The following is a 26,142-nucleotide window of genomic DNA, read 5'->3' as shown; positions in this document are numbered from 1 at the left end:
TACAGATTCAAACAGCCAGACTTTGCCTAGGCTCAGCAATTTCTGTTTTTATGAGGTATTTCTCCCTTCCGTTATCCTGCTAAACTGTCTGGGCAGTGTGAAGTAGGGGATGAAACTGTTGAAACCATGTGAGTGCTGGCTTGGCTAACCCTGCCAGTAAGTCACTTTTAGTCATGCTAGTCAGGCAAGCCTGAATTAGCAATGAGGCAAACTGTCTACCATTGCCACCTATGGATCTGCCAGTCCTTGTCATTGGCAGAATTTTCCTAGGTGTAAACAGACCTCATGGAACGTTCATTAGCACCCATCATTATTAGCCATCCTCAGCTTCCGCGAGCGTCAGTGAGCATCCACAACTTCTGAAGCACTGGTCCTGGGTGGGAGGAGGCTGTTTCGGTCCAGGATGCTAATGGTTATATAGTCCAGAGGAGAGAGGGGATAACACAGGGGTATTGGGGGCTGAAGAGGAAGAGCTGACCTCTAACAGTCTGGTTAGAGTCTTAAAGAGCAAAGGCAGCTGGGCAGAGAGTGGAGGTAACTACCTCTGAACAGCTTCTCCTCCTTCCACCTTCTCCATCCTCAGCTGGCCTCAACTTTTCACATCAGGACAGATGTTGCTGACCTTAACATTTAACCCTTTGCCTCTTCTGTTGTCTGTCTCAGGGAACGGCAGATGAAAGAGCACCCCTCATACGAACCTAATCGAACTTACCTGTCGCCTGAGCTTGGTGAGAGAGCGTGTACACTGCCCTGATCTGGACCAGGACAGGGGAATCCCTGAATCCTCATAGGCTCCTGGCCCGTCAAGAAGAGGGAGAGGTCACAGTGCTGGCAAGTGAGGAGAACTTCCTGGACGGAGAGTAATGAGCAGGGTGATATGGCTGGACATTATACTTTATCAAATCATGTCTCTGAAATAGCTCTGATGTGTCTAGGAAGTATCTAATAAACTGTGTAGAAACTTTGGGTTGGGCTCTGGGAGCTGTGGGATTTTTGTGACTCCCGTTGTAGATACAAAGTCTGCATCACTTGTTAGCATTAGCTGACCTGACCTGGTTCAGTGTGTTTCATTCTCCAAACTGTGTTCAAAATATATGTGTATGGCTTCCTGTTCCTCTCCATTCGACTCCTTACACAAGAGGAAAGAGTGTGGCACCCAGGGTAAAATGATAGCTCTGTATGATGCGCCCCGCAAACCTGTCTGCTTTCCTTCCTTGAGACGTTACACGCCGCATTTCACTCTAACTTCCAGATTGTAATCCCTTTAGGAAAATAACGCGGTCTTTCGACTATTTGATGGTGAGCGGAGTCACGTGGACAGGGTTGGGCACTGTTTGTCTGTAGTAGCCTTGAACTCCTGAGGATTTTAGGTTGTGCTTTTGTGGAGGAGGAGGATGCCCTGGCAGTGTTGGTGAGGGTATTCGTTTAGAGTTCAGTGTGAGTTTTTATAGGTTAGCTGTCATTTTTAGGCGAAGCTGTCTCGATGGAGAAACGCGGCTCTGGGAGAATGGAACCTATGGCATGTATCCCCCATCCGTCTTTGCCAGATAGGATGGTGATATGGAATGACGGTGACTGCCAAATATCGAGTGATTATTTGTAAAATTACGAACATTGGAAAGTCTGTCTGCCCATAGCTTACGTCACATGGAGATCCAGGAAGGCATTTCACCTTTGAAAAGAAGATTTTAAATTTATCCCTTAGGTTTGGTCCCGGCCAGTGTTTACTGGCTTTCCGTCACTCACTAAGTGCCCTCCGCTTCCGTTGACAATCGTTTTCCTGACAGAGCGACAAGTGTTTAGAGTGTGAGACAGAAAGACCTTCAGATGAGGCGCCTGAGAAGAAGCCAGCTACTCCTCTTCAGGTCTCTGAAGGACAATGGCATCCCAGCCGTCAGACCTCAGCCATCACGAAGGGAATTGTCTTTGATTCTCAGAGCTCACCACTGATTTTTTTACTGAGGAACCCTATATGTTATCTAGCCAACCTCTTATATAAGTTCATGAAAACTGAATTTTGTCGTTTAAAACTGAATTTCAATGTAAACAAAAAGAATTAAAAAACTGAAGTTTCACATATGTCTTTGGAGGTAAAATGTTGCTTTAATATGCAGGCCCAAATTCTCCTCTCTTGACACTACAGCGGTATGTGAGGTTTCCCTTCTCTTTTTTTATTTTGGTGTTTTGAGACTGAGTGTCTCTGTGTAAGCCCGGCTGCTCTGGAACGCACTGTGTAGACCAGGATGGCATTTAACTCACAGGTCTCCGCTGCCTCTGCCTCCCGAGTGCTGGGATCTGTGAGCCACCATGCTTGACTGCTGTATCCCTTCTTGAAGGGACAGATTCGTTAAATTTTCACCTTTCTTACAAACCAAGGTAGAAATATTCGGTACCCCAAACATGGCTGTGAAAACCAAATTGAAAATTTTCATCTCTAATAATGGCAAATATCTTTAGACTTTATCAATATTTAGCTAGGTAGTTAGCATGTCTTGGTCTTCATACATCAAGACGGAGTCTCACTCTGTAGCTCAGGCTGATTTAGGACTCACTAGGTAGCATAGGTTGACCTTGACCTTGTGGTGAGCCTCCCCTCTCAGCCTCCCAGGACTGGGATTACAGGTGTGCACTACTCCTGACTGTCTTTATGCAACTACTTATCCACAATAAATTAAACTGGTAAGCTAGTGCATACTGATTGGTTCATTCCTATTTTCAGGACGTGGTCATCTCTGAGGAGATGTTTTTAACACAGAAATTACAGCAGTTAATGATGTACATAGTAGACGGAATCTCACGTAGAAAAGGAGACCAAAAATAGATTCTTTATTAGCGCTTAGCGCCATGGTTATTGATAGAGATGGCTCAAAAATCACATTTGATATTTTCCTTCTAAAAGGTCCATGGCAAACCCACAAGCCACAGTCAGAATTACAGGCTGACTAACAGCAATGTACCCATTTTGTGTGGGCCGAGACCATTGTCCTGGGAAGGTCCCAAAGACGGTGGGGCCACCAGCATTCTCATACCACAGGATGGCAGGGAACTGGGAGGGCACAGAGTGAGTGATGGACATTTCCAGGGAGGCTCCAGGCTCTGTTCCATAGACCTTACCTTCACGTGTGTTCTACAGAGATCACTAATGATCCAATGGAACAAGCGCTGCTGCACCGCTAACCCCTATTGGGGTTTTCACTTAAGGATGCTTGAAGTTGTTTGCAGTATGAACCCTTTCAAAGGCCCCCTGAGCATTGGAACTGGTGTAAATTGCTTGTGCCTGATCTTAAAACGTCTGATCATTATGTTCTTCATGTACCTTACACAGTCGGTTCATTTCTTGTGGTTCCTGACCTGATCTTATTTCTACCCATAATGTAACGAAATGTTTCACTAATAAAAAAAAAAAAGTTTATATGAAGTTGCGTGAACTGTCTCTCATTGGATGGAGTTTCATTTGAGAAATTCGCCTCTGCTGATGCATCCCCAATTCACACTCTTGGGGCCACTTGTAATTTCTGCTCAACTGTCAAAGGCAGGCCACTCCAAGCAGACCCTTTTCCCTGCTTTTCTGCCTCAGGGTTTTCTTCAGAGACGTGGAAGCCCCTGATAATGTAGAGAGAGTCAATACCAAACACCAAGGCAACCCTAAACTGAAGGGGCCAGCAGCTTTCTGATCAGTGAGTGTCCCAGCCTCGCGGTCGTATCAGGCTCCTCGGTCTAGAACTGAAAGGATCTCCCTGCCCCCCCACCCCCCACCCTTCCCTCCTTCCCAAGCTAGGAACTGCTTTCTACTAGATTCTGTTCATTTCCTGATCTTTGGGCCCCCCATTAAGAAGGGCACTAGGAGATCAGACGCAAGTGGAGGTCTGACCTTGTAGGAGCCTGCTTGTTTGTTCCCTACTGTTCAGCCCTGAAATAATCACACAGAAACTATATTATTTGCAATACTGTTTGGCCAATAGCATAAGCATATTTCTGGATAACTCTTACATTTTAAATTAACCCATCTCCATTAATCTGTGTATCGCCACATGGCTATGGCTTATGGGCAAGGTTTCCTCCAGTGTCTGTCTCTGGCAGGGCTACATGGCTTCTCTTTGACTCCTCCTCCTTTCTCCCAGCATTCAGTTTAGTTTTCCCTACCTAGCTCTGCTCTACCTTATCACAGGCCAAGAAAGCTTCTTTATTAACCAATAAAAGCAACACATAGACAGAAGGACTTCCCACACTTCAAGAACATTTAGATCTATTAGTCCTAAAATTCTGATTCCCTTTTGAACTTCCCATCCCAACAGTATACCTTCCTCCTAAAGTCAGAGTAAGCTAGAACATCAGAAAGTTTCCTGTTAGTGTTACCGATGTGCGTACATGTGAAGGACCTTGGTCACTAGTTTATGTCCTTTCTAGGAACCCTAAACCTCATTGCAGCTGCTTGTATCACAAGGGAAGCACCTAGTACTGACTTCTTACCCAAAGCTATACAGAGACACGTACACCTATGTCCCATATCTAGACCAAATGTTTGAAATCTAATATAAGAATCCAGAAAATATATTCAAAAGACCAATAAGGTGTTAAAACATGCCTAGGAACAATATTTAAAGAACATCTAGAATAAGAGCCACAAAATACAGAGTATAGAAACATGTATATAGATTTGCAGAAGATAAAACTCCCATTTCCAGTAATAAGTTCATTTATTCATTTATCAAATCTAAAAAACTTTTATACAGCTTTAAGATATGCTACACACATTTCATATAATCATATGTGAATACCACGTGATACCATGGCCTGCATTTTCCATGTCGTGCTGTATGTTCACAAGAGTGCATTTGTTTAAAAAGTACCTCCTTTATGCCACACAGTACATACATGAAGGAGGCACATGGAAACTGCAGTCTAGTGGGGAAGAGTGGCTCATAGTCATACAAGTAAGTGGGAACCAGTCATGATTCACGGTGCCCTGGGAATGTGCCTGGGCACGGGAGAGCATTTCAGAGAGGGAACAGGACGAGCCCGGGAGCAGGGGCGAACAGGTTTCCTACACTTGGTGGTTTCAATGAGGATGGTTCCATAGGGGCATGGATTTGGATGTTTGGTTCCCAGTTGGTGGAATTGTTTAAGAAAGATTAGAAGGTGTGGGCTTATAGGAGTAGGTGTGTTAGTGGGGGTAGGCTGTGAGGTTTGAAAAGCCCAGCCAGGCCCAGTCTCTCTCTCTCTGCCTGCTGCCTGTAGGTCACGTGCAAGCTCTCAGCTACTGCTCCAACATCATGCCTGTTTGCCATTATGATAATAGACTAACCCTCTATGGCAAACAAGCCCCCAATTAAATGCTTTCTTGTAGAAGCTGCTTTGGTCAAGGAATCTCTTCAAAGATGTTCTTGTTGTTCTCAGGAAAGAATATGAAATCCTGGCCATAATCTACAGGGAAACAATGAAATGGTAATTTTTAAAGCTGGGACTGGAGAGACAGCACGGCAGTACTGCGCTAGCTGTGCAAGCTGGAGAGTTTGAGCTCAACCGTCAGCATTCAGATTTAAAATCCAGCCTAGCGCTGGGCACCGTGGTTCACCTATCACCCAGCACTGGGCACTGTGGGATTCACTTAGCACTGGGCACCGTGGGTTCACCTAGCACCCAGTGCTGGGCACCGTAGGATTCACTTAGCACCTAGTGCTGGGCACCGTGGGATTCACTTAGCACCTAGCGCTGGGCACCGTGGGTTCACCTAGCACCCAGCACTGCATATGCAGAGTCAGGAGGCCACGGGAATTGCTGGCCTGCCACTCTTGCCAACTTGATGCCCTCCAGATTCTGTGAGAAACCCTGTCTCAAAAGATAAGAGTAAATGAGGAAGACACCCATGTCAAACTCAGGCCTCCACATACGTGTGCACTTACACCCCCCCCCCCCCCCGTACACACACTAAAATAAATTGGGGCAAATGGGTTCCTCAGAAAAAGTCAAACTAGATCTACCACATGCCTCAGCTACGCCTCTAAGGACTCCGTGTTAGCCTATCACAGAGACACACGCCTGTCAGTGTCGACAGTAGCTCTAGTCACACTCGTTAAAGAAGCTAGCTGCCCAACAGCAGACGGGTATATCAAGAAAAGGTAGTGTAGATTTTCAACCACAAGCATTAAAGTTATGTCATTCGCACAAAAATGGGTATGACTGAAGATAATCATAAGGACAGATTTTTCTCATTTATGATTCCTAAATTTAAATACACATGCGCGCACACACACCCCAGTAGCATGAAAACTGAAATAAAGCCGCTGGGGAACAAAGGAAACTAAGAGGAGGGTTGGGATGTGAAAGGAAGTTTAGAGGTAGGAATATATACTCAAAATACCATAAATACTTACATGAATGTAGGGTCCACAGAAAAGAAAGCTTAGAGGTAGGAATATATACTCAAAATACCATAAACTTACATGAACGTAGGGTCCACAGAAACGCTGAAGGAAGACCCCAGACTCAAATAGTATGCAAGGACAAAGATTGCTTATTATACCAGCATGCTTGTGGGGTCATTTACCTGTACAAAACCGGTGACGACCCCAAGAGGGACATGTAGACCCCTTTTAAGCACAGCTAAGGGGAGTTTCAGGGACAGCTACATGATTAGTTAGTTAGATTCGTTTTTTGGATTTGGGTTTTTGTTGGTTTGTTTGTTTGTTTTTGGGTTTGTGTGGTTGGTTGGTTTGGTTTTTCGAGACAGGGTTTCTCTGTGTAACAGTCCTGGCTGTCCTGGAACTCACTCTGTAGACCAGGCTGGCTTTGAACTCAGAGATTCGCCTGCCTCGGGCTCCCACGTGCTGGGATTAAAGGCAAGTGCCACCACCACCCAGGTTATTGTTTAGTCTTATTATTTTTGGACGCGTCTACACAAGCTTGGGCGAAACTCAGAAGGGGGCTGCCGGGTTTGTCCTTGAGACACTGTAAGACTGACTTAGGCCTTCTGTTCTCTCCCTCCAGCCTGAATCCAAGGGCCTTGTAGGTAAGTGGCCTTTTGTTGGAAAAGACACCTGTGTGCCCTTCTCAGAGAACTGGAGCCTAAATTCAGTTGTGAAAGTGGGAGAGTTTAGCCCTTTCAGAAAATGTCGGGAAAAACCTTGTTCCAAATTAGATTCCAGGATGTGCCAGCGAACTGACTTTGGGGACGCTTCCATTTCATCCGTGTGAATTAGTCAATAACAGAATCTTCTCTGTGGGGTTGAGGATTAAATGTCCCCCAGAAGAGCAACACAAAGCACAGGTTTTAGCAGTTAGAAGGCTCATTTGTTTCTTTCGGGTCAGCCTTCCCTCTGGTTCGATAACAATAGTGGTAAACTGTCTGAAAACCAGCTGGGGATTAAGTTAAACTATGCACAAATGGGGACTAGCGTGCGTGCCACGTGGTAAACACACGTGTTGCTACATCCCCATTATCTTTCTGTCACTCCTAAATGCCTCTTTCTCAGCTGCTTCACCTGCTCCATCCTCTTGTCCTCCGGGAAGGCCCCCAGCTCGGTGGTAAGGACAGCACCATCACACCTACTGCTCGCAGTCTCCGCACCGAATCCCCTCGCTAAGGCGGCTTCGAAGAGCTGGCAGGCGACACTCCACGCCCAGCAGCCCCTCACCTCCCCTTTGTTGTGACGCCCCGCGCCACGTGAAGCCACAACACACCCCCGGAAGTGAGCGGGACGGAGGAGTCCTCGTTGTACTCCCCCCCCCCCCCCCCCCCCCCCCGCTGAGGCCCGAAAGGAGGCGGAACTAATGGTGCGGCCCGACGTTTCCCGGCCGGCCGGAAGAGCGGAGAGCACTGAGCGCGGAGCCGCGGGAGCCCGGGACAACCTAAGCGCTGCTCCCGCGACATGGCTTTCAATTTTGGGGCTCCTTCGGGCACGTCTGGCACCTCTGCAGCTACCGCGGCACCCGCGGGTGAGTCAGCCCCTGGACCTCCTTCCAAGGCACGCAAGCCTTGGGCCCGCCCCCTCGGTCCGATACCACCCGGCTGGGGGTCCGGGGTCGCCCCGGCACGCGGGACACCGTGGGGACATTTGGAGAGGGTTGGCGGTGGCGGCCGTGGCGGAGGCGGGAGGGCCGCGGGCTGCTCAGGCTCGGCCTGGGGCTCGCACGACGCGCGCATACCGCGTGGCCCGGTCGCCGGGTGGCTTCCCGCCACCGGGGACTCCGCCCGGGAGAGGCCGGCCGGAGGCGACGCCCCTCTCCCTTCCCGGGACCCCGGGACCCCTCGTACGGCTCGGCCTCCCGGCCCAGGGGCTTCCCTCCGTCCCCTCCCCAGCCCGGGGGATGCTGGCCCCTGCCCCTGGTGCCCTTCGCTCCTCTCTCTGTCCCCACCTCCTCGGCTCTCTCAACCGGTTCCGGTGCCGGTCAGGTTTATCCACGCTGTGAAGCCTCTTGCTGATTCTTGTAATTCTTATCTTGCTTTCTTTTCCTTTTCTCTTCCCCACCTCTCACGTTTTCAAATTTTTGTTTCTCTGCCTCCACGTCTATCAGGATTTGGTGGGCTTGAGACTGCCAACTCCACCGCCGGTGGGTTTAATTTTGGGGGTTTCGGATTAACTGCTAACCCTGCAGTGAACTTTAATATTGGGAATTTCGGTGTTTCTACCACCTCGGCGACTCCGTTCAATTTTGGTAACAGTCTGACGAGTGCAGGTAGATACTGCGGGTCATGTGTATAACGAGGGTCGGGGGCTGGAGTCCAAGAATGTTCCGATGTTCCTAGATTTGGGGAGGGGGGGATTGCACTTGTCTTAGAAGGGAAGGGTTCGTTTCCTGAGGTCAAATTGAGTGTATATCAAGTTTTGACTTTCTTAAAAGATGTAATTTTTTTTTTATTGGAAAGCCTGGAGAGCTAGAATTCTCGTTTGTGGGTTTGCATTTAATCATACAGAGTACATCTTCAAAATAAGAATTTGGAATGGAATTTATTTTGAATTAGAATGTTTTTCAAATTATTAGCTGCAGTATAAGCTCAGTGGTTCCCTGGGATTCTTGGACTCCTGCAGTCATTTTTCATTTTTTATACATATTTCATTGGGATTTCATCTTATTGTCCTTGTGTTTCCAAGAGAAACAAATCTTATACGAACAGCGGTGACCCGTCTTGTTTTTCAATCTGTAGGACAACGTTTTTCTTCCATTAATTCAACTGTTAGTATGTATTTCTACGAGATGTAATCGTAGAAAGAATCTCCAATTCTTTGCTACATTTTTGGGAAAGTCTCCATGAGCATTTTAATTTACCAGCTGACATTGAGCTCTAAAAAGTAGGCTAGACATCTTTGCACTCAAAAAGAGAATTATGAAGATTTTTTAAAATGCAGGTTTGAAGATCTTTAAAATTTTTCAAAACACAAATATAATGGGTGTGTATGTCCCAATTTAAAGTAGGCTTATGTGAGTTCAACGTAAAGTGACCCTTGAAAACATCTTGACCCTCAGCTGCTCGTATATGAATTTATCGTCCATAGTCTGTTATGCCGCTCTGCCCATGCCAATTATACGCATTTGGTAAACATTACTTCCTGAGCTGACTTGGACAGTCAGGTATTTTGTCCATTCACTTGGTTCCACATTCTGTGTGTCGCCTTATTCTCTGAGCTAAAAACAATGTGACATAGACTTGAACATGCCAAAGATAAAGATGTATTAGAAGTGTTTACATAGCACTGCCCTTGCTGTGTTTGTGTTTCTACTTTGCTTAAAATTGGCACTGGGCAAAACACACCTTATTTTGAAATTTATGTTTCAGAATAAAGCAAATCCATGTTCAACAACAACAAATAAACCTGTTTGTATTTGCCTGATTTCATGTCCGTTTGAAGTTGTCACTGTTGAGTTTTGAGTTGTACAAATAAAATTGTGTTTTGATGGCTTTCAAATATGTTAATTAACAGCCTAAACAAAAAGCTATAAAATTAAATTTTTTGTAGCCATGCAGGTCTACTCTTTCTAATAAAGCGTTTTTGTTTTTTTGAAACATGATAAGATACTGACTAGTGTTTTTATTTTGTAGCCAGTTGCGATAACATAGTTATTCTTTGAAAGCAGGAAGATAAAGGGGGACTAAAGACAGTACTTCCTATTTTAGGTGTTGAATCAAAAAGTTTAGCTGGCACTATTGCAGTAGAATCTATGTTACGTGTGTGCAACAGCCTATGCACTAAATTTCTAAATCTGAATTGTATTGTTTTAAGTTGGAGACTCACCAAGTGATGAAGTGCTTGCCTGCCTAGCAGGATCCCAGCACCACAAAATTGATTAAAACTAGTTAAAAAATTTTTTGAGACAGCTTTTCACTATGTAGTCCATCCTGCATTAGCTTCTGTCTGGATGGGATTGTAGACACTCGCTACCACACCCATCCTCTGTTGCAGTCTTGATGAGGCTATTCTATTACAAGAAATAAGTTCAAGTTAGACTCTCAGAACCCAGCATTTATGGTTCAGATGTTTGTTTTGAATGTCTTTGACAACATATTTATAAATAGGTAACTACTACTGATACTCTTTTTAAAAATTGGGCTAGCATTTCATTGTAGTCATATATTGTCAGATATGCCACGATTATTTTGTTTCTAGACTTACTTAAAAGTAAAATCAGTTGCCATGATGTGCCTCCGAGGCCTGTGGTAGCCATGCCGCTCCTCCACTTTTTTCCTTCAAGAAACACGTTGTTATTTTACAGAGGAAAGAAGCCTGTTGGTGTTTCCTTTGAAAAGTTGTTGCACACAGACTAAGGAGAAACGTGAGCTAATATAGATGTAATTTAAGTTATGGAAATTAAGGTTGCAAGCTGGCAAAGCCATCTGCTGCCATTACATGCTAGTTTGTTTTTTATTTTGTTGACTTTTCCAGGGCCTTGAACTCAGTGAGATCCACCTGCCTCTGCCTCCCGAGTGCTGGGATTAAAGGCCACCACTACCTGATGCAAAGCTACTTTTTAAACAACTCTATTGTCAGTAAATGCTTAGTCTAATTAATTTTGTTACTCAAAATCATACAGACACTTCAATTTGTAATCGCTAGTCTAAAGGTACATCTGTATCATTTTACAATTATGGCAAAGGTTTTAACATTTTTTAATCATGTTACCCATTTAGTTAAAAGGACTGTGTATTGCACCATGTTATTTCTTTTTAAAATACTTCATCAGTTATTTCTTACAGTGTATTAGTAATAGTGTAGGATTTTTTAATGATGCTGCAAAAAAGGAAAAATTTAGATCAATGTTTTCTTTGTATTTAGCAACTACTTTAAAAAATTTAAAGATGAAATTCCCTCTATGTACGCAAAAGAACCTTTATGTTTTATCTTTTTTATTTAAATTAGGTGGGTTTGGAGGATTTGGAACAACAACTACAACTGCAGGCTCTGCATTCAGCTTCTCTGCCCCAACAAACACGGGCAGCACAGGTAAGAGGGCTGAAGTCATCTGGAGAGGACGTACGGGAGACGTTAGAAACGTTCTTAACTTACCTGATTCTGATTTTTCCTTGAAAGGCCTTCTCGGTGGCACTCAGAACAAAGGTTTTGGCTTCGGTACTGGTTTTGGCACAGCGACGGGAACTGGTACTGGTTTAGGTACTGGTTTGGGAACCGGCCTGGGGTTTGGAGGATTTAATACGCAGCCGCAGCAGCAGCAACAAACTAGTAAGTGCGATTTTATCTTCAGATGTAAAGTTGTGGCCATAACAGCTAGCACCATGGCTTCAAGTGCAGATTGTCTTAGTGTTAAGGACTATGAATAGGTTCCAAGGAATTCCAAAAGCTGCTCTTCATGCTTGTGCTTGATAGTTAGGGAAAGCCCGAGCAGCACGGTTAGGATGTAAGGGCCCTATGTTTGCAGTCTGTCCGGTAAAAGTTTTGTCATTTCTAACAGTGATACAATTGGAGAAATCTGTATACGGTGTAACTTACTGTATTATTTATATGGGCACACTCTTGTCATGTCAAGGCAGACCCTGAGCCAGCTCCATGTTTCCTTATAGGCACTGCTCCACTGGAGGGTCTGCTGTCCCGTCTCTTACGGCCTTCTTCATTTCTCTGTGGTTCTGTCACTCGAGTGTGTCAACATAACTCTTTAGCTTTGCCGTTCTTAGATCTCTGCAAGCCTTCTTTTATATTATCAGTTCATGGAAGAAGTCCTGTCTTTTGTCTTTCAGAGGATTTCAGCCAGTTCTTTACTGTTCATTCTTACGTGGTTAAACATAGTGTTTGTCGGTCTCGTATTGTTGAGTGGGATTTAGGGGCTTATTTACATAGTTTCAATTTTTTTATTTGTAAGACGATATCATATATCCTTTATCAAGAGGTATATAATATCTAATTTTTTGTAATGATTCTAGCAGTCATTGGTAATCATTACTTAGATCAGTTCATCTATTACTGATTAAGGAGTTATGTTCATCTAGATTTTTCTTACATTTGTTTGTTGGAATTCATCTGTAACAAATTTTACCTTACTTATGTGGTTCTGGTTTGTTGTTGTTTTTAATGTTGGGTAATACAGTCAGCCCTGTGATCCCCCCACCCCAATAAGACTTGTCTCTCCAGCTCTTTTTTTTCCTAGGAGTGTGTCAGCAAAATCTTGCTTCATCGGCCTCAGCCTTTTGGGTCCTGTTCTTTAAAATTAGGCTACCATGCATTTAAACTTTGTTTACTTTGGTCTATTGTGAGTCAAACATGGATCCACTGGAAGAGCAACAAGCACTCTTTTTTTTTTTTGGTTTTTCAAGACAGGGTTTCTCTGTAGCTTTGGAGCCTGTCCTGGAACTAGCTCTTGTAGACCAGGCTGACCTCGAAATTACGGAGATCTACCTGCTTCTGCCTCCCGAGTGCTGGGACTAAAGGTGTGCACCACCACGTCTGGCTTGTTTCGTTTTTAAAGCTCTGTTTATCTAGGTCAGCTGCCCTGTCTCTCAAGCATCAGGTCTCAGCAGTCCGATCTGTTTTCTAACTGTGCCACCAGTTTGGGTTATCAGAGCATCTGTAGAGCTGTTTGCTCAGATAGCCATGCCCTCTGCCCTGCCCTACTGAGGGGTCAGTGACATGCAAGACCTTGACAGCATCTAAAGTGAACATCCCACAAGCTGTTGCTCATTTAATGGGCCCTTTCAGCTGTTTCCAGTCTGCTCCTCTTTGACGGCCTCAGGCTGTGGGCAGCTGCCTCTTGTTTGCTTTACCTCTTGGTTTCCTTGGCTGACGCTCACCCGCTTGTAAGATGGTATACAAATTGGTTCCCAAGTTAGGACATGACAGCTGGGAAGGGGTTTACGCACTGTTCTTGAATCTAAGTTTTCTGGATTTGTTTTTTGTTGTTTTTCCTTTCTAAGCTTTAGGTGGTCTCTTCAGTCAGCCTACACAGGCTCCTGCGCAGTCCAACCAGCTCATCAATACTGCCAGTGCGCTTTCTGCTCCGACACTGCTGGGGGATGAGAGAGATGCCATTTTGGCTAAATGGAACCAGCTTCAGGCTTTCTGGGGAACAGGAAAAGGATATTTCAACAATAACATTCCTCCCGTGGAGTTTACACAGGAAAATCCCTTCTGCCGATTTAAGGTATTAGTTGTGTCCTTGATCTTCATTTAAAGAGTGAATATAAGAGATATAGTAACTTTTAGATTAAAATGACATTTAAGAATGATATGGCTACACTTCTTATTTTAAATAAAAATTACAAATTTAAAGCAATTTTTGAAAAATGTTATGTATGGTTCAGAGTGACCACGCAGCCACCACAATAGGACTGAGGAAAAAGGTGTTGGTAGAGGAGGAACAATGGCTGTGGTGGTACACCCTGAATCTCTGCTCAGGGGTGGACATAGAGGGACCGGAAGTCAAGTCATCCTTAGCTGTAGAGCAAGTTGGAAACCAGCCCAGGCTACCTTAGACCCCATCTCAAAACAAACAAACAACCCAGGGCTGTAGTGACCCCGTGGGTGAAGGAACTTGTCGCCGAGCCTTATGATCTGAGTTTGGCACTCTCCCCAAAGCACATGACTCCCGAAAGTTGTCTTCTTACCTCCCTGTGAGTGCCATGGCAGGGCCCCCTTACATACATACATACATACCTACACACATACATACCTACACACACACACACACACACACACACACACACACACACACACACACACAAACAAGCAAAAAAGAAAGTGTGGTCTGCTTGTCACTTTAAAGGTACCAGACTTAGGCTGTGTTCATCTGACTAGTCAGGGAAGTTACCCCAGGCAGTGCACGGATTCTCCTTGGCATGTGGAACCTGTTACTCTTAGAGTCGGGTGCCAAAGGCGCTAAAACAGTAATGGCCGTTTTCTTTGTTTTGCCTCATTGTCTATAAACAACCATCTCATTGAAATTTGACAGTGGGGAGTGTTCTACTTGACCATTTGTTTTTCTTTCTTTGTTTTTGGTTTTTGTATATATATGATCTCTCTTCTCTTTCTTTTTTTTTTTTTTATTTTTTTGTTCTTCCAAGAAAAACAGAAGAGAGGCTCTTGCTGCAATAGTCCAAGCTGGCCTTAAACTCATGATCCTCCTGCCTTAGCCTCTTGAGTGTTGAGATGGTAAGGCTGCACCACCACACACAGCTGACAGTGTATTTTCCACATAACAAATCAATATATTACAATCAAGCTTGTACTTCACCCTGCCTGTTGGGGAGTGTAAAGGTATGGGGGGCAGGAGGGGTGGTGCTTAGGAATCAAACCCAGAGAGAACTCATGTGTCCTAGTTACACATTCTGATACTGAACTTCATCTAGCACCTCAGGACCAGAGAAGTATTAGATTTTAGACTTTTCAGATTTTTGGAATATTTATATATAATGGCATACCTTGAGGAACTCTTCTAAATAGGTGATTCATGTAGCTTCAGCTTGTACATACAGCTTAAAGGTAATTTTATACAGTAATTTTAGTGTGTTTGTGTGCTGTGACCCATCATATAAGGTCAGGTGTAGAATTTTTTTTTTTACTTGAGACATCATGTTAATACCAGAAAGTTTCAGAGTTTGGAGTACTTTATAGTTTAGCTTTGCACGCTAGGGTTATTTAATTTCTATATCACCTGAATCATTAGTTGAAATTTTTAATATTGTTGTTTGGCAGTAAGATAATACAGTAGTAAACATAGAAGTATCAGTTTAAATGTTTTAACTTTTCTTAAAAGTTGCTATATAATATACATAGTAAAATGTATAATGTACACGTGAATGAACTTACTTTTTTAAAAGTTACATGTAAGTGGTGACAAAGGACAAAGTATTCTATATATAAGCTATTTTAGCAATGTGTAATTCCTTGTATTTAATAATATGTAGTATTTTATTCATTTAATGTTACACTAATAACCTGTTTCATAGTTTTATAACAGGTAGTCATAAACTAGACATTTTTGATACATTAGTATCTTGACAGTGTCACTGTACCTTAAACATACCGTGTTTGTGAATTGTTTCTTTAAAATGTAAAGATTCATGAGTCACCTTCTGCAGTTACATGTATGACATATGAGTTGTTCCAATATATAAGAAACCTCTGAAAATGAATGGCTTTCAAAATCTTCCAGAGAAAATTCTTTAGTTCCTATACTGGAGAGGAAATTTACATTTATGTTAGTTTAGGGAAATGAAGTTTGCTCATGTGGTGTCCCACAGAGCGCTTTCCATTTCCATAATCTTAGCAGATGCTGAGCTATTAAACATTTTGTGTAAAGTCTGCATGTATTTTTGATACTTTTGTTCATTTCACAGGCTGTAGGTTATAGTTGTATGCCCAATAATAAAGATGAAGATGGACTGGTGGTTTTAGTTTTCAACAAGAAAGAAGCAGACATTAGAAGCCAGCAGCAGCAGCTAGTAGAATCATTGCATAAGGTTTTGGGAGGAAACCAGACCCTGACTGTCAATGTGGAGGGCATTAAGACCCTGCCGGATGATCAGTAAGTAAACATGTGTGGGTTGTTCCCTTGTGGGTTCGCTGCTGCTGAAACATAAATCTCAGCAGAATGCTATCTCTAGTTGGTGGTTATTACAAATTTATAGACGTGTTGAAAAGTTCCGTTTTCTTGGTTTTGGATTTTTTTTATCAGATAAACTTTGCAGATACTAGGATGTAGATTTTGTTCAGGAACAGCAGAGCGCATTGCAGCTGCATGCAGACTGAAGCTATAACTGGGTTTCCCTCCCACCCGCCAGTTCCTGAATATTACCCTGAGGCTTAATATTAAGTTCAAACTATTTGACTGATGGCTCAGGCTTATTACTAACTAGCTTTTACATCTTAAATTAATTCATTCCTATTAATCTATTGCCACGTGCTAGCATCTCCCTGACTCCAACCCCTTTTCTCCTTATATCCGTTTGGATTTTCTGCCTGGCTCTGTTGTGGCTATTGGCGAAATTAACTTCGTTATTAACCACTGCTAATAAATCATATCCACATCATGAAGCTTTACTGGAGCGTTTTAATAACTGACTCCTTTTGCTTGTTTTGGTTTTCGTTGCTGTTGTTTTTGATGGGTTTTAGACGGTCTTACTGTGTAGTGCTGGTTATCCATCCACTTTGTACTTCGAGTGCTCCTCCTGCCTTGTCTGCATGCTGGAGTTACAGAGATGCAGTCCCGTGTCCAACCTGTGCACTCTGCTCGGGTTCATGAACAGTGTGATTGCTCTAGTTCCCTCGTCCTTTCGTCATTTCTTCTTGGTGGCAAGATACTTACTTTTGGATATTTAAGGTTAGGTGAATCATATCGTTACTATTTCTAGTAATACCCGGTGACTGACTCAGGTTGTACTTCTTGGGTCTTGCTTGCAACAGGCAGCCCATAAGTTTTGGCAGAATCATAAGAGTCAATAGTTCTAGGGAGCAGGGAACAGTAAGAAACATTTGATAGAGAAATATACTGCTGAGCAAATCTTCTCAAAAAATAAATTCTAATTTTTTAAAGCATTATTCTTTTTTAAAACTTAATTTTTTTAAGATTTATTTATTATGTATGAAGTGTTCTGCCTGTATATATGCTTGCACACCAGAAGAAGGCACCAGATCTCATTATAGATGGTTGTGAGCCACCGTGTGGTTGCTGGGAATTGAACTCATGACCTCTGGAATAATAGCCAGTGCTCTTAACCTCTGAGCCATCTCTCCAGCCCTTAAGCATTATTCTTTTATTTTGAGATAGTTTTTTTTTTTTTGTTGTTGTTGTGTTTTTTTTAAGATTTATTAGTGTTCCACCTATGTGCAAGAAGGGGGCACCAGATCTCATTACAGATGGTTGTGAGCCACCATGTGGTTTTGCTGGGAATTGAACACAGGGCCTCTGGAAGAGCAGTCAGTGCTCTTAACCTCTGAGCCATCTCTCCAGCCCCCTAAATTCTATCTTATTTACCTACCTCGTTTTTGTTTTTGTTATTTAAGATGATTTATAAATGAACCTTACTTTCAAGATTTAAAAAAAAAAAACAAAAAACTTTTCTCTTGTAAAAACCATTTTTGACTTCAGCCATCAGTCTTTTCAGACATTTGTGGCTGTGGGTCATGAAGTCCGTGTGATAAATTGGTTGTTTGCCTCCAGGACAGAAGTTGTCATTTATGTTGTTGAGCGTTCTCCAAATGGCACCTCGAGAAGAGTCCCAGCAACAACGCTGTATGCGCACTTTGAACAAGCCAACATCAAAACACAGCTGCAGCAGCTCGGGGTGACGCTTTCTATGACCAGAACAGAGCTGTCCCCTGCTCAGATCAAACAGCTCCTGCAGAACCCTCCTGCTGGTACGTGCTGTAGCTGGCTAGGCGGTTATTAGTGCGGGAGCTTGTCGTGTGTTTGCTTGTTTGGAATGTATTCTTGAATATTGTGTTTTAGTTAGTTGTAAGTTTAAATTATATAACTAAGACATTAGAAATTTTGGAAAGTGATAAAAATAATTCTTAACCCATCTGCCTGTAGATATTCATTTGAAGTGTTTTGGGTTTTTTATCTTTAATTACTTACTTAAATATGTTAATGCTTAAAAAAAGTCTAGATATCCTAATTAAGTAGACTGGTAAGTCTAGCTTGTCTCCCTTCCGTAGCGGTAACTGTTAGTAGCGCTGGACTCTGCTGCTCCAAGTGTAGGCAAATGTGCATGGAGTGGAAAAGGATCTGCACCGCACACGGCTGCCGCCTGCCTTTTCACTCAGAGATTTCTTAGTGTCTCTCGTGTTCGTACTTGAAGAGGAACTTTATTCTGTTTAAACACTAGAGTATTCTATAGATATGCCTTACTTAATTCAATATTGTTTCTATACATTCACCTCTCCAAACTAAGCAGCAGTTAACATCTGTAGAAATTTACCTTAGAGCATGTGAGTATTTGGTTTTTTTTAGAAGATCTCTGGTACCTGTGATCTCAGCCTTGGAGATGGAATACAGATCATGACATTGAGGGCACAACCTGGACTGCATGGTGAGATTGAGGACAGCCTAGGGACATAGGCCCCGCTTCTCCTCCACACCAAGTTCATTGCAAATGCCTTTCAGAGAGCCTTCTACCAAGTGTATTTGCAATTGTAGTGTATTATGCTCCCCACATCAGCAAGCTAGTTAAAGAATTAATATTTAGTCTGTATTTTCCTGATGACAGGTTGAATAACTTCATACTTGAGAATAGCCTTTTTATGTCCTTTGCTCATTTCTTGTTCGAGTCATTGCACTTTTTGTTATGCAGGCTCTCTTTGTGTGCTAGAGGTGGACGTATTATACTATCTGCTGCAGATACTTCCTTTCAATTCATATTTATAAAAAGTAATTCCTCATTATAACTTCTGAACTCTAATTTTAAGAAAGCATTTCCCATACAAATATAAACACAGAAAATCATGTTTTATAAGAATTTTTTTGTTTGTGGTAGGTGTTGATCCTATTATTTGGGAACAAGCCAAGGTGGATAACCCCGATTCTGAAAAGTAAGTGTATCACTATTTTATATACAGACTGGTACTTACCAGAAAGGAAGCAAACAGACATGGGTTATTAGTTGTATTCTTGCATTTGAAGAGTTATTTTCATTGCTTTTTAAAACAGTTCTGCCATGGAAGGCAGCAAGATGAGGTGAGACTAGGCAGGGAGGGGAAACCTGGATCCTAGTCATCTGTTACATTTGCATTAACAGTGAGTGCAAGTTTTTGACTGAACCGTGTTTCCTAATCCGTTAAATAAGGAGGTTGAAAATAGCATGGTAACTGTTGATCCTCAATGCCATGGATTTAGAAATTCCTTGTAAATTTCATGAGGTCTGTTACAACATACATCTTGTTGGTTTTATAAGTTCTGAAAAGCAACCTTGCATTTTAGATTAATTCCTGTACCCATGGTGGGTTTCAAAGAGCTGCTTCGAAGACTGAAGGTTCAAGACCAGATGACTAAGCAGCATCAGACCAGATTAGATGTAAGCATTCGCTTTGCATTCTCTATCCTAACAAAAGTTAGGAGTTGTTTTTCCCGTGTGTGCTGTTTTTTCTTAGGGGAACTCGTACACTGCAGAACATAACAGCTTCCTGTACCAGCTTTCTTTGTGATAGCAGCCTTGCACATACACTGTTTTTCCTTTATTTTTATGTGTGTAAGTGGTACCTATATGGTCTGCACACCACATATTGTACAGTACCCTTGGAAGCTAGAGAGGGCATCAGATCCCCTGGAACTGGAATTAAAGACTGGCGTGTGTGGAATTGAACCTGGGTCCTCTGGAAAAGTTCTTAACCTCTGACCTTTAGATTTGTTTTGACGTATTTTATGAGTTTAGATTTATAGCCTAGATTTATTCAAAGTCATCTCTCTTATTATTTTTTTAATCCAAGGATTTAGCAAGTCCGGCCCTGATTGACTTGTAAAACTAAACAAACTGTGGGTGTTGTGAACTGACCTCCATGTCTGTTACATGCAGTTCCGATTTCATTAGACAGGAGCGAGCTTACTATTGATAAAGTGATGAGTTCTCTGGACACAGTTCTCCTGTTACACTGATCCAGCGTTTGTGTGGCTGTGTCGGGATAGAGCCCTGCAAATATCACCATGTAGCTATTCCTCCTTTTCAGTGTTTCTCTGCCAAAAAATTCCAGCATGATTTCTCTGTGGTCCAATTTCCAGACACTTCATGATGTTAGGCTGGACATGCTGAATTCATGAGTATCACCCTAAAATGAATTGTTAGTTTCAAACTCATTGAGTAGCCAAGGATGACCTTCAACTTCTGATTCCCCTGCCTCTGCCTCCCAAGTACTGAGATTCCAGGTGTTTGCGCATCGCCGCACCTGGTAAGGACTGGCCCGTGATGTTAGATCATTTCATCCTTTAATGTTGAGGCCGTCGGTGTCCTTTGAACTAGTTTTTAGATATTCCCTTCAAAAATCTTATACATCCTTTTTTTTTTTTTTTTTTTTTTTTTTTGCCTCCCAATTTTTTAAATAAATTTGGGTGATAAACACAGCAACCTAAGTTTTTCCTTTGTCCCCTCAATAATGTCCAGGTGTTTCATTAAAAGTAATGGAGGCTACACTGGTGGTACAGGCCTGAAATCGAGGCTACGTGGGAAGCTTAGGCAAGAGGATTGCAAGTTCAAGTTCAAGGCCATAGTGGGATGCAGCGTCGATTCAAGGCCCACCCGTGCCATGTAGTGAGAGCTTGTCTCAAAATAAAATGGAAAAGGGGCCTGATGGATATAGCTTAGTGGTAGAGGGCTTGTGCAGTATATGATGGGCCTTAGGTTGGTTCAGTTCCCAAGTGTGTCCCCTATCCCACCCCAAACAAAGGTGATCTACATAGGTGGACATAGCAACATAGCTTATCCAACCTTTTCGTCCTCTTTAACACTCCAGTGGCATAGAAATTAATTATGCTAGGGACGATCATAGGTTGGAATGCTTTGATACGATGGAAAGATTGTAACGTGTTTGGGACTTGGGGAATAATGCCATTGTTAAAGTGCTGAGCATTAGGACCTGATTTCAGTCCCTAGAGCCCAGGTGAAAAAGCCAGGCATGCTAGACCATGCTAGGGAGGCAGAGACAGGCAGGTCTCTGACGCTCACTGCTCATCCAGCTCAGCTTCCTTGACAAATTCCAGGGGACCCTTCATCTCAAAAAAAAAAAGAAAGAAAGAAGAAAGAAAAGAAGAAAAGAAAGCTGAGGTTATCCCTCCAGCTTCCACACATGCATGTGCATTGTACTCTCAGAGCACATACATGTGCACATGTGCACACACAAATTAAGTCTGCCTTGTTAACATTAACATACCATTGGGCAAAGTATTAGGATTTTAGGTCAGACAAAAAACATCACTAGCCAGGGAGAAAAAAATATATTCACATATTCACTTTTTGGATTTATTTCATTCCTTTTTCTCTCTGCTCTGATTATCCCCTCCAGGTATTCAGTATCAAGATATGGAGTATACTTTCTTCCCAGCTCCACCAACTTCAGACTGGTTGTTTGTGAACCCTAAGCCCAACAGTGTCTCACAGATCCTAATTTTTTTCAGTCGGGCCTGGGTCTATTTAAAATTCCTTATTTCTGAAATGTTCCTGTTTTCCCAGTATGCTGCCTCATCACTAAATACCTGAAAGCTCTAAAGAAATCTTAGAATAGCGCTTTTTAATTTTTAGACATGTAAAGGAAGGAAACAAAATACAGAATCATGGGGCTGGGCGGTCAAGAGCTTGCAGTGCACAGAAGACTAAGGCTGGATGCCAAACACCTGTGCCAGGCAGCACACAGTTCCCCTCTCGAGACCCAGTGCCCTCTCTGGACTCTGGTGCACCTACACACACACACACACACACACACAAAGGAATTTACAAGTGCTAAAATGGTGAACTGAAGCTAATGTTTTGAGAGATGGCTCTCGGGGGTTATCTGAGAATTAGGCTAGTACACGTAGGTTTGCCTGTTAAATAGCTATTGTGTCCCACTTGGTTTATCCTCAAAAACATGTCTTTTTAACAGATCATATCTGAAGATATTAGTGAGCTACAAAAGAATCAAACTACCACTATGGCCAAGATAGCACAGTACAAGCGGAAGCTCATGGATCTCTCCCACAGAACCTTACAGGTAATAATGTGGAATTCCCCCAGTGTTTATAAGAGGTCATAAGTGAAATACATGCCAAATAGGACTTATTTAAACAGGAAAAAGACCCAAGTTGGAGGGTTGATTCTACAATAAAAATTTGGAAGGAAGATCCTACAGGGTGAGAAATAAGGGTAAGAATATTCTTAAAGTTCCCCTTAGTAACGAGGGGTCATAAACAGTTTTGGTGCAGGGAAGATATAAATCAGCGACTCCTGGCTCCATAAAGTATAGAACATATTTTAGTGCCAGGGAGAGAATGTGGCCATGAGTGACATTAAACCAGTCACCACTTTAACAGACTGGGACAGCAGCAGGAGGGGAAATCATAAATTGTCACGAGAACAATTGCTACAGACCAGATTCAAAAGCCTTTGTCAAAATACCAAATAAAAATCTGAGCTCACTGTTAAGAAATTTTAGAAATATAAAGGTAAGCTTGACACCTGTAAGAGAAAGGTGAAAAACAAGCAGTACATTCAGAGTAGCTGTGGACAGACGAAAAAAGCTGATCTGTGGACGGCCATCAGAATGAATAACCCTCTCAGAGGGAAACGTCCAACCAGAGAAACTGCCCTAAGTAGTAAAAGATGGTATGCATCTTTCAGATTTGAAACCCAGGGGAGATAGGGGATTTTCTCTAACAAATAGAGATCACCAAAAGTAATGTACAGCAAGTGAAGGAGCTGGTAATAGTCAGAGAGTAGAGGGAGAGTTACTAAAGTCCACGTGGAAACCCACAGTGTAGCTAATTTCATTGTTGAATTTTGTCTTAAGTAATAAAAAGCTAATTTTTGTGTTACTTTAATCTTCCTAAAGCAAGGAAAAATATTTATGGCTTTTTTCCTCTTTGAACAATTTCATTGAGGTATAGTTCATATATCATACACTTACCTCACTCAAAGGATATGATACACCGTCTGTGTGTTTTCAGTTTTAGGATATTTTTGTCATTCTACAGAGACTTGCCATGTCTTTCAGGAGCCACTCACCCATTTAACCCGTATAACTCAGACATTGTCAAGATGCTCACTTGACCAGAAAGCTTTACAGTGAAATTGACTAGATCTGGGTGTTGTGGTGCGTTCCTGTAACTAGCACTGTGGACACAGCTGGGATTAGCTGTGGTACATTTTATACAAAGATATTTTCTTTAATAAGAAAATATAATTGGCCGGGTGGTGGTGGCGCACGCCTTTAATCCCAACACTTGGGAGGCAGAGGCAGATAGATCTCTGTGAGTTCGAGGCCAGCCTGGTCTACAAGAGCCAGGACAGGCTCAAGCTACAGAGAAACCCTGTCTCGAAAAAACAAAGAAAGAAAGAAAGAAAATCTAATTGGAATGTAGGCAGATAGATAGAAGCACTTCAGTGTAAGCATAAAGCACTAAGACGGTTTTTCCTTCTTTTTTACTGTTTGAGGCAGGGTCTCAGCTATGCAACCTAGACTGGCCTGGAGCTCTCCTTCGTCAGGCTGACCTCAGCCTTTTCCTCATGCTTTAGCCTCCAAGTGCTAGGATTTCAAAGTATCCCATATCCCATGTTAGTTCTCAGCCAGTGTCTATCAGCAAGTCCATAGTTGATTTTAAAAAGTAGTCTACTGGTTCGTACCGGTGTCTTCTCTTTTACAGGTCCTAATCAAACAGGAGATTCAAAGGAAGAGCGGCTACGCAATCCAGGCTGATGAAGAGCAGCTGCGGGTTCAGCTAGACACTATTCAGGGCGAACTGAATGCCCCTACTCAGTTCAAAGTAAGCACTTGGTGGTCAGTATGGCTAGAGGCTGCGTGGGGTAGCTGAACAGGAACGTGTAGCAGTGTGTCTTAAGCATTTATTTGCACTGATTAGAACTTCTGAAAATAAATTCCCAGTCGCGGTACTTTTGGCTTGCATTAGTGCTTCAAATCAAAGACCTGGGAGTTTTAACTGATGGTTTGAAGCTATCATTTCAAACAGCCGTCTTCAGTAGTAGCTGTGATTGTTAGCACTTGTCTCTGGCTCATTTTTAGGGTCGACTAAATGAACTGATGTCCCAGATCAGGATGCAGAATCACTTTGGAGCTGTGAAGTCTGAAGAAAGGTATTACATAGATGCGGACCTCTTACGAGAAATCAAGCAGGTGAGCTCAGCTTACAGCTTCATACCCATCAGGATGGCTGTTGTTCAACAGCAGAAATACTCGCTCGTTAGAATATGGAGAAGTTGTAACCTTCAGGCACCTTTAAGTATCATAAAATATAAAAAACATTGCTTCCTCAAACAAAAGTAGTTGGGCATTGGGTACGTATGCCTTTAATCCAGCACTTGGGAGGCAGAGGCAAGTGATCTCTGAGTTCAAGGCCAGCCTGGTCTACAGAGCAAGTTCCAGAACAGCCAGGACTACACAGAGAAACAACAAAATTGAAAGTAGAATTGCCATATTATTTGGCAGTTCTCCATCTGTTTTGAGAGACAAAGTCTCAGTATGTGACCCTGGTTGGTCTTGAACTCAGAATCTGTCTGCCTCTGCCACTTGAGTGCTAAGATTCAAGGTATAAGCTACCATGCCCAGCTTGTAGTTGAAATCAGGGATCTGCAAAGACATTTATACACCTATGTACAAACACATATAGTGTAGTATGACTTCCTCCTAAAGAGGAGGAAATTCTGACACATGCAACAAATGGTAGACCTTGAAATATGTGGTCATACAAGGACAGGTACTGTATGATTCCCCTTCTGTGAGGCAGAGTGCCCAACGATGTGAATGTACCCATCTCTGTACACTGAAAATGCCCACATATTGTTATGCCATAGTAACTTCAAACGTCCTCCCTCTAGAATCTGTCCACATAATAGATGTGTCAAAGGGTGGGCAGTGGAGTACTCAAGTCAGTGGGAAGGTCAACTGCATTTTATTGTAATCTAGAATGATCTGTCTGTGTATTAAATTGAGAAGCTGGGACTGGGGATGTAGCTCAGTTGGTAGAGTGCTTGCCTGCTATGCATGGACCCCTGGGTTCACTCCCCAGCACCACAGCAGTGGACAGTGCACATCCACTGTCCAGTCTAAAAACCCAGAGAACACATCTAAAGACATGGTAGACACACGTGCTGGTGGTAGTTGTCTGGCTGCATGTTTGTTGTATATAGTCGCTAGTGCTGTTTTGTGGGTAGCACACTGATGTTTTATTTTCTTAATTCATTCTAGCATTTGAAACAACAGCAGGAAGGCCTTAGCCACTTGATTAGCATCATAAAAGATGACCTAGAAGATATAAAACTAGTAGAACATGGATTGAATGAAACCATCCACAGCAGAGGCGGTGTCTTTAGCTGACCATTTACAGACGTGTTCAGAGGTTCATAAAGCGCATCTTGCTACATCAGGCCTTCCGTACGATGACCACATGGATGGGAAAAAGAATCCTTTTCCTTGCTGGCATGTTTGAGGTTCCTGAGAAATCACTGTACATTAAATCTGAAATGGACACCACAAAGCTCTTCAAAGAGAATCTGAAAATTTTTTATCTAAAAGCTATATTTACTTAAAAGTACACGATTATGCAGAGTATATGCGCTGTTGTACATTGTACAGCAGCACTGAGCATGGTCACGGTGTGTAAAGGTTATTCTCCAGTCCCTTTTTCCATAGTGCAAAATGAAACATAGCTACTTCCTACATAACAAAATAAACCGTAACTACATGCTGCGGGGACTGTGCTTCAGAGTTAAATGCATATCTGCATTTTATATCTGTGAGATCAGCAGTGGGAAGTAAAGAAAATCCCAAAGTATTTAATGATTTGTGTGGTTTTCCTTTTGTTCTATGAAGACTTGAAGATATATTTTTATATTATTTTACTTATTTGGAACTTAACAGAACATACCTAAACAATTAGGATTTAACAAAAATCACCATTTTTGCAAACTTTTTATTTCTAAAAATGAAATTTAAAATAAATTGTTAATTTGCAGTTTTATGTAATTCTGTCCTCTGGTGTTTTATTTATGGACTTGTCATATTTTGA

At 42.5% G+C, this 26,142-nt stretch overlaps 2 protein-coding genes and 1 non-coding gene across 3 annotated transcripts in view; 2 read left to right on the top strand and 1 right to left on the bottom strand.

Annotated features, from left to right (window-relative positions):
* Nucleotides 1–3,418, top strand: part of Scarb2 (scavenger receptor class B member 2) — a 56,453-nt gene extending 53,035 nt beyond the window's left edge. Inside the window, exon 12 of the mRNA XM_050149900.1 lies at nucleotides 664–3,418. Within this exon, the coding sequence (XP_050005857.1) occupies nucleotides 664–702 (39 nt within the window). The 3' untranslated portion in view covers nucleotides 703–3,418. The remainder of the gene's footprint in view (nucleotides 1–663) is intronic.
* Nucleotides 3,419–7,748: 4,330 nt separating this feature from the next.
* Nup54 (nucleoporin 54) lies at nucleotides 7,749–26,099 on the top strand. Its single transcript, XM_050149774.1, has 12 exons — nucleotides 7,749–7,935; nucleotides 11,355–11,438; nucleotides 11,526–11,675; nucleotides 13,358–13,584; nucleotides 15,779–15,966; nucleotides 17,602–17,798; nucleotides 18,917–18,971; nucleotides 19,360–19,453; nucleotides 22,008–22,115; nucleotides 23,764–23,883; nucleotides 24,141–24,251; nucleotides 25,323–26,099. The coding sequence occupies exons 1-12, from the start codon at nucleotides 7,869–7,871 to the stop codon at nucleotides 25,449–25,451; spliced, it is 1,530 nt and encodes a 509-aa protein (XP_050005731.1). The 5' UTR covers nucleotides 7,749–7,868; the 3' UTR covers nucleotides 25,452–26,099.
* Nucleotides 12,517–12,646, bottom strand: LOC126506634 (small Cajal body-specific RNA 4). Its single transcript, XR_007593286.1, has one exon. It is a non-coding gene; the product is annotated as a small Cajal body-specific RNA 4 (non-coding RNA).
* Nucleotides 26,100–26,142: the final 43 nt, after the last annotated feature.

This window comes from Alexandromys fortis, unplaced genomic scaffold (assembly GCF_014885135.2).
Source record: "Alexandromys fortis isolate MF-2015 unplaced genomic scaffold, M_Fortis_MF-2015_v1.1 scaffold_0, whole genome shotgun sequence".
NCBI classification, from domain to species: domain Eukaryota; kingdom Metazoa; phylum Chordata; class Mammalia; order Rodentia; family Cricetidae; genus Alexandromys; species Alexandromys fortis.
This window is presented reverse-complemented; position numbering and strand designations above follow the sequence as displayed.

Excerpts from the sequence above, each read along its gene's own strand:
- Nup54 (XM_050149774.1), top strand. The coding sequence starts at position 7,869 with ATGGCTTTCAATTTTGGGGCTCCTTCGGGCACGTCTGGCACCTCTGCA. Across the intron at positions 11,676-13,357 it reads GCAGCAGCAGCAACAAACTA|CTTTAGGTGGTCTCTTCAGT; the intron begins GTAAGTGCGATT and ends TTCCTTTCTAAG. Across the intron at positions 23,884-24,140 it reads ATGCCCCTACTCAGTTCAAA|GGTCGACTAAATGAACTGAT; the intron begins GTAAGCACTTGG and ends GCTCATTTTTAG.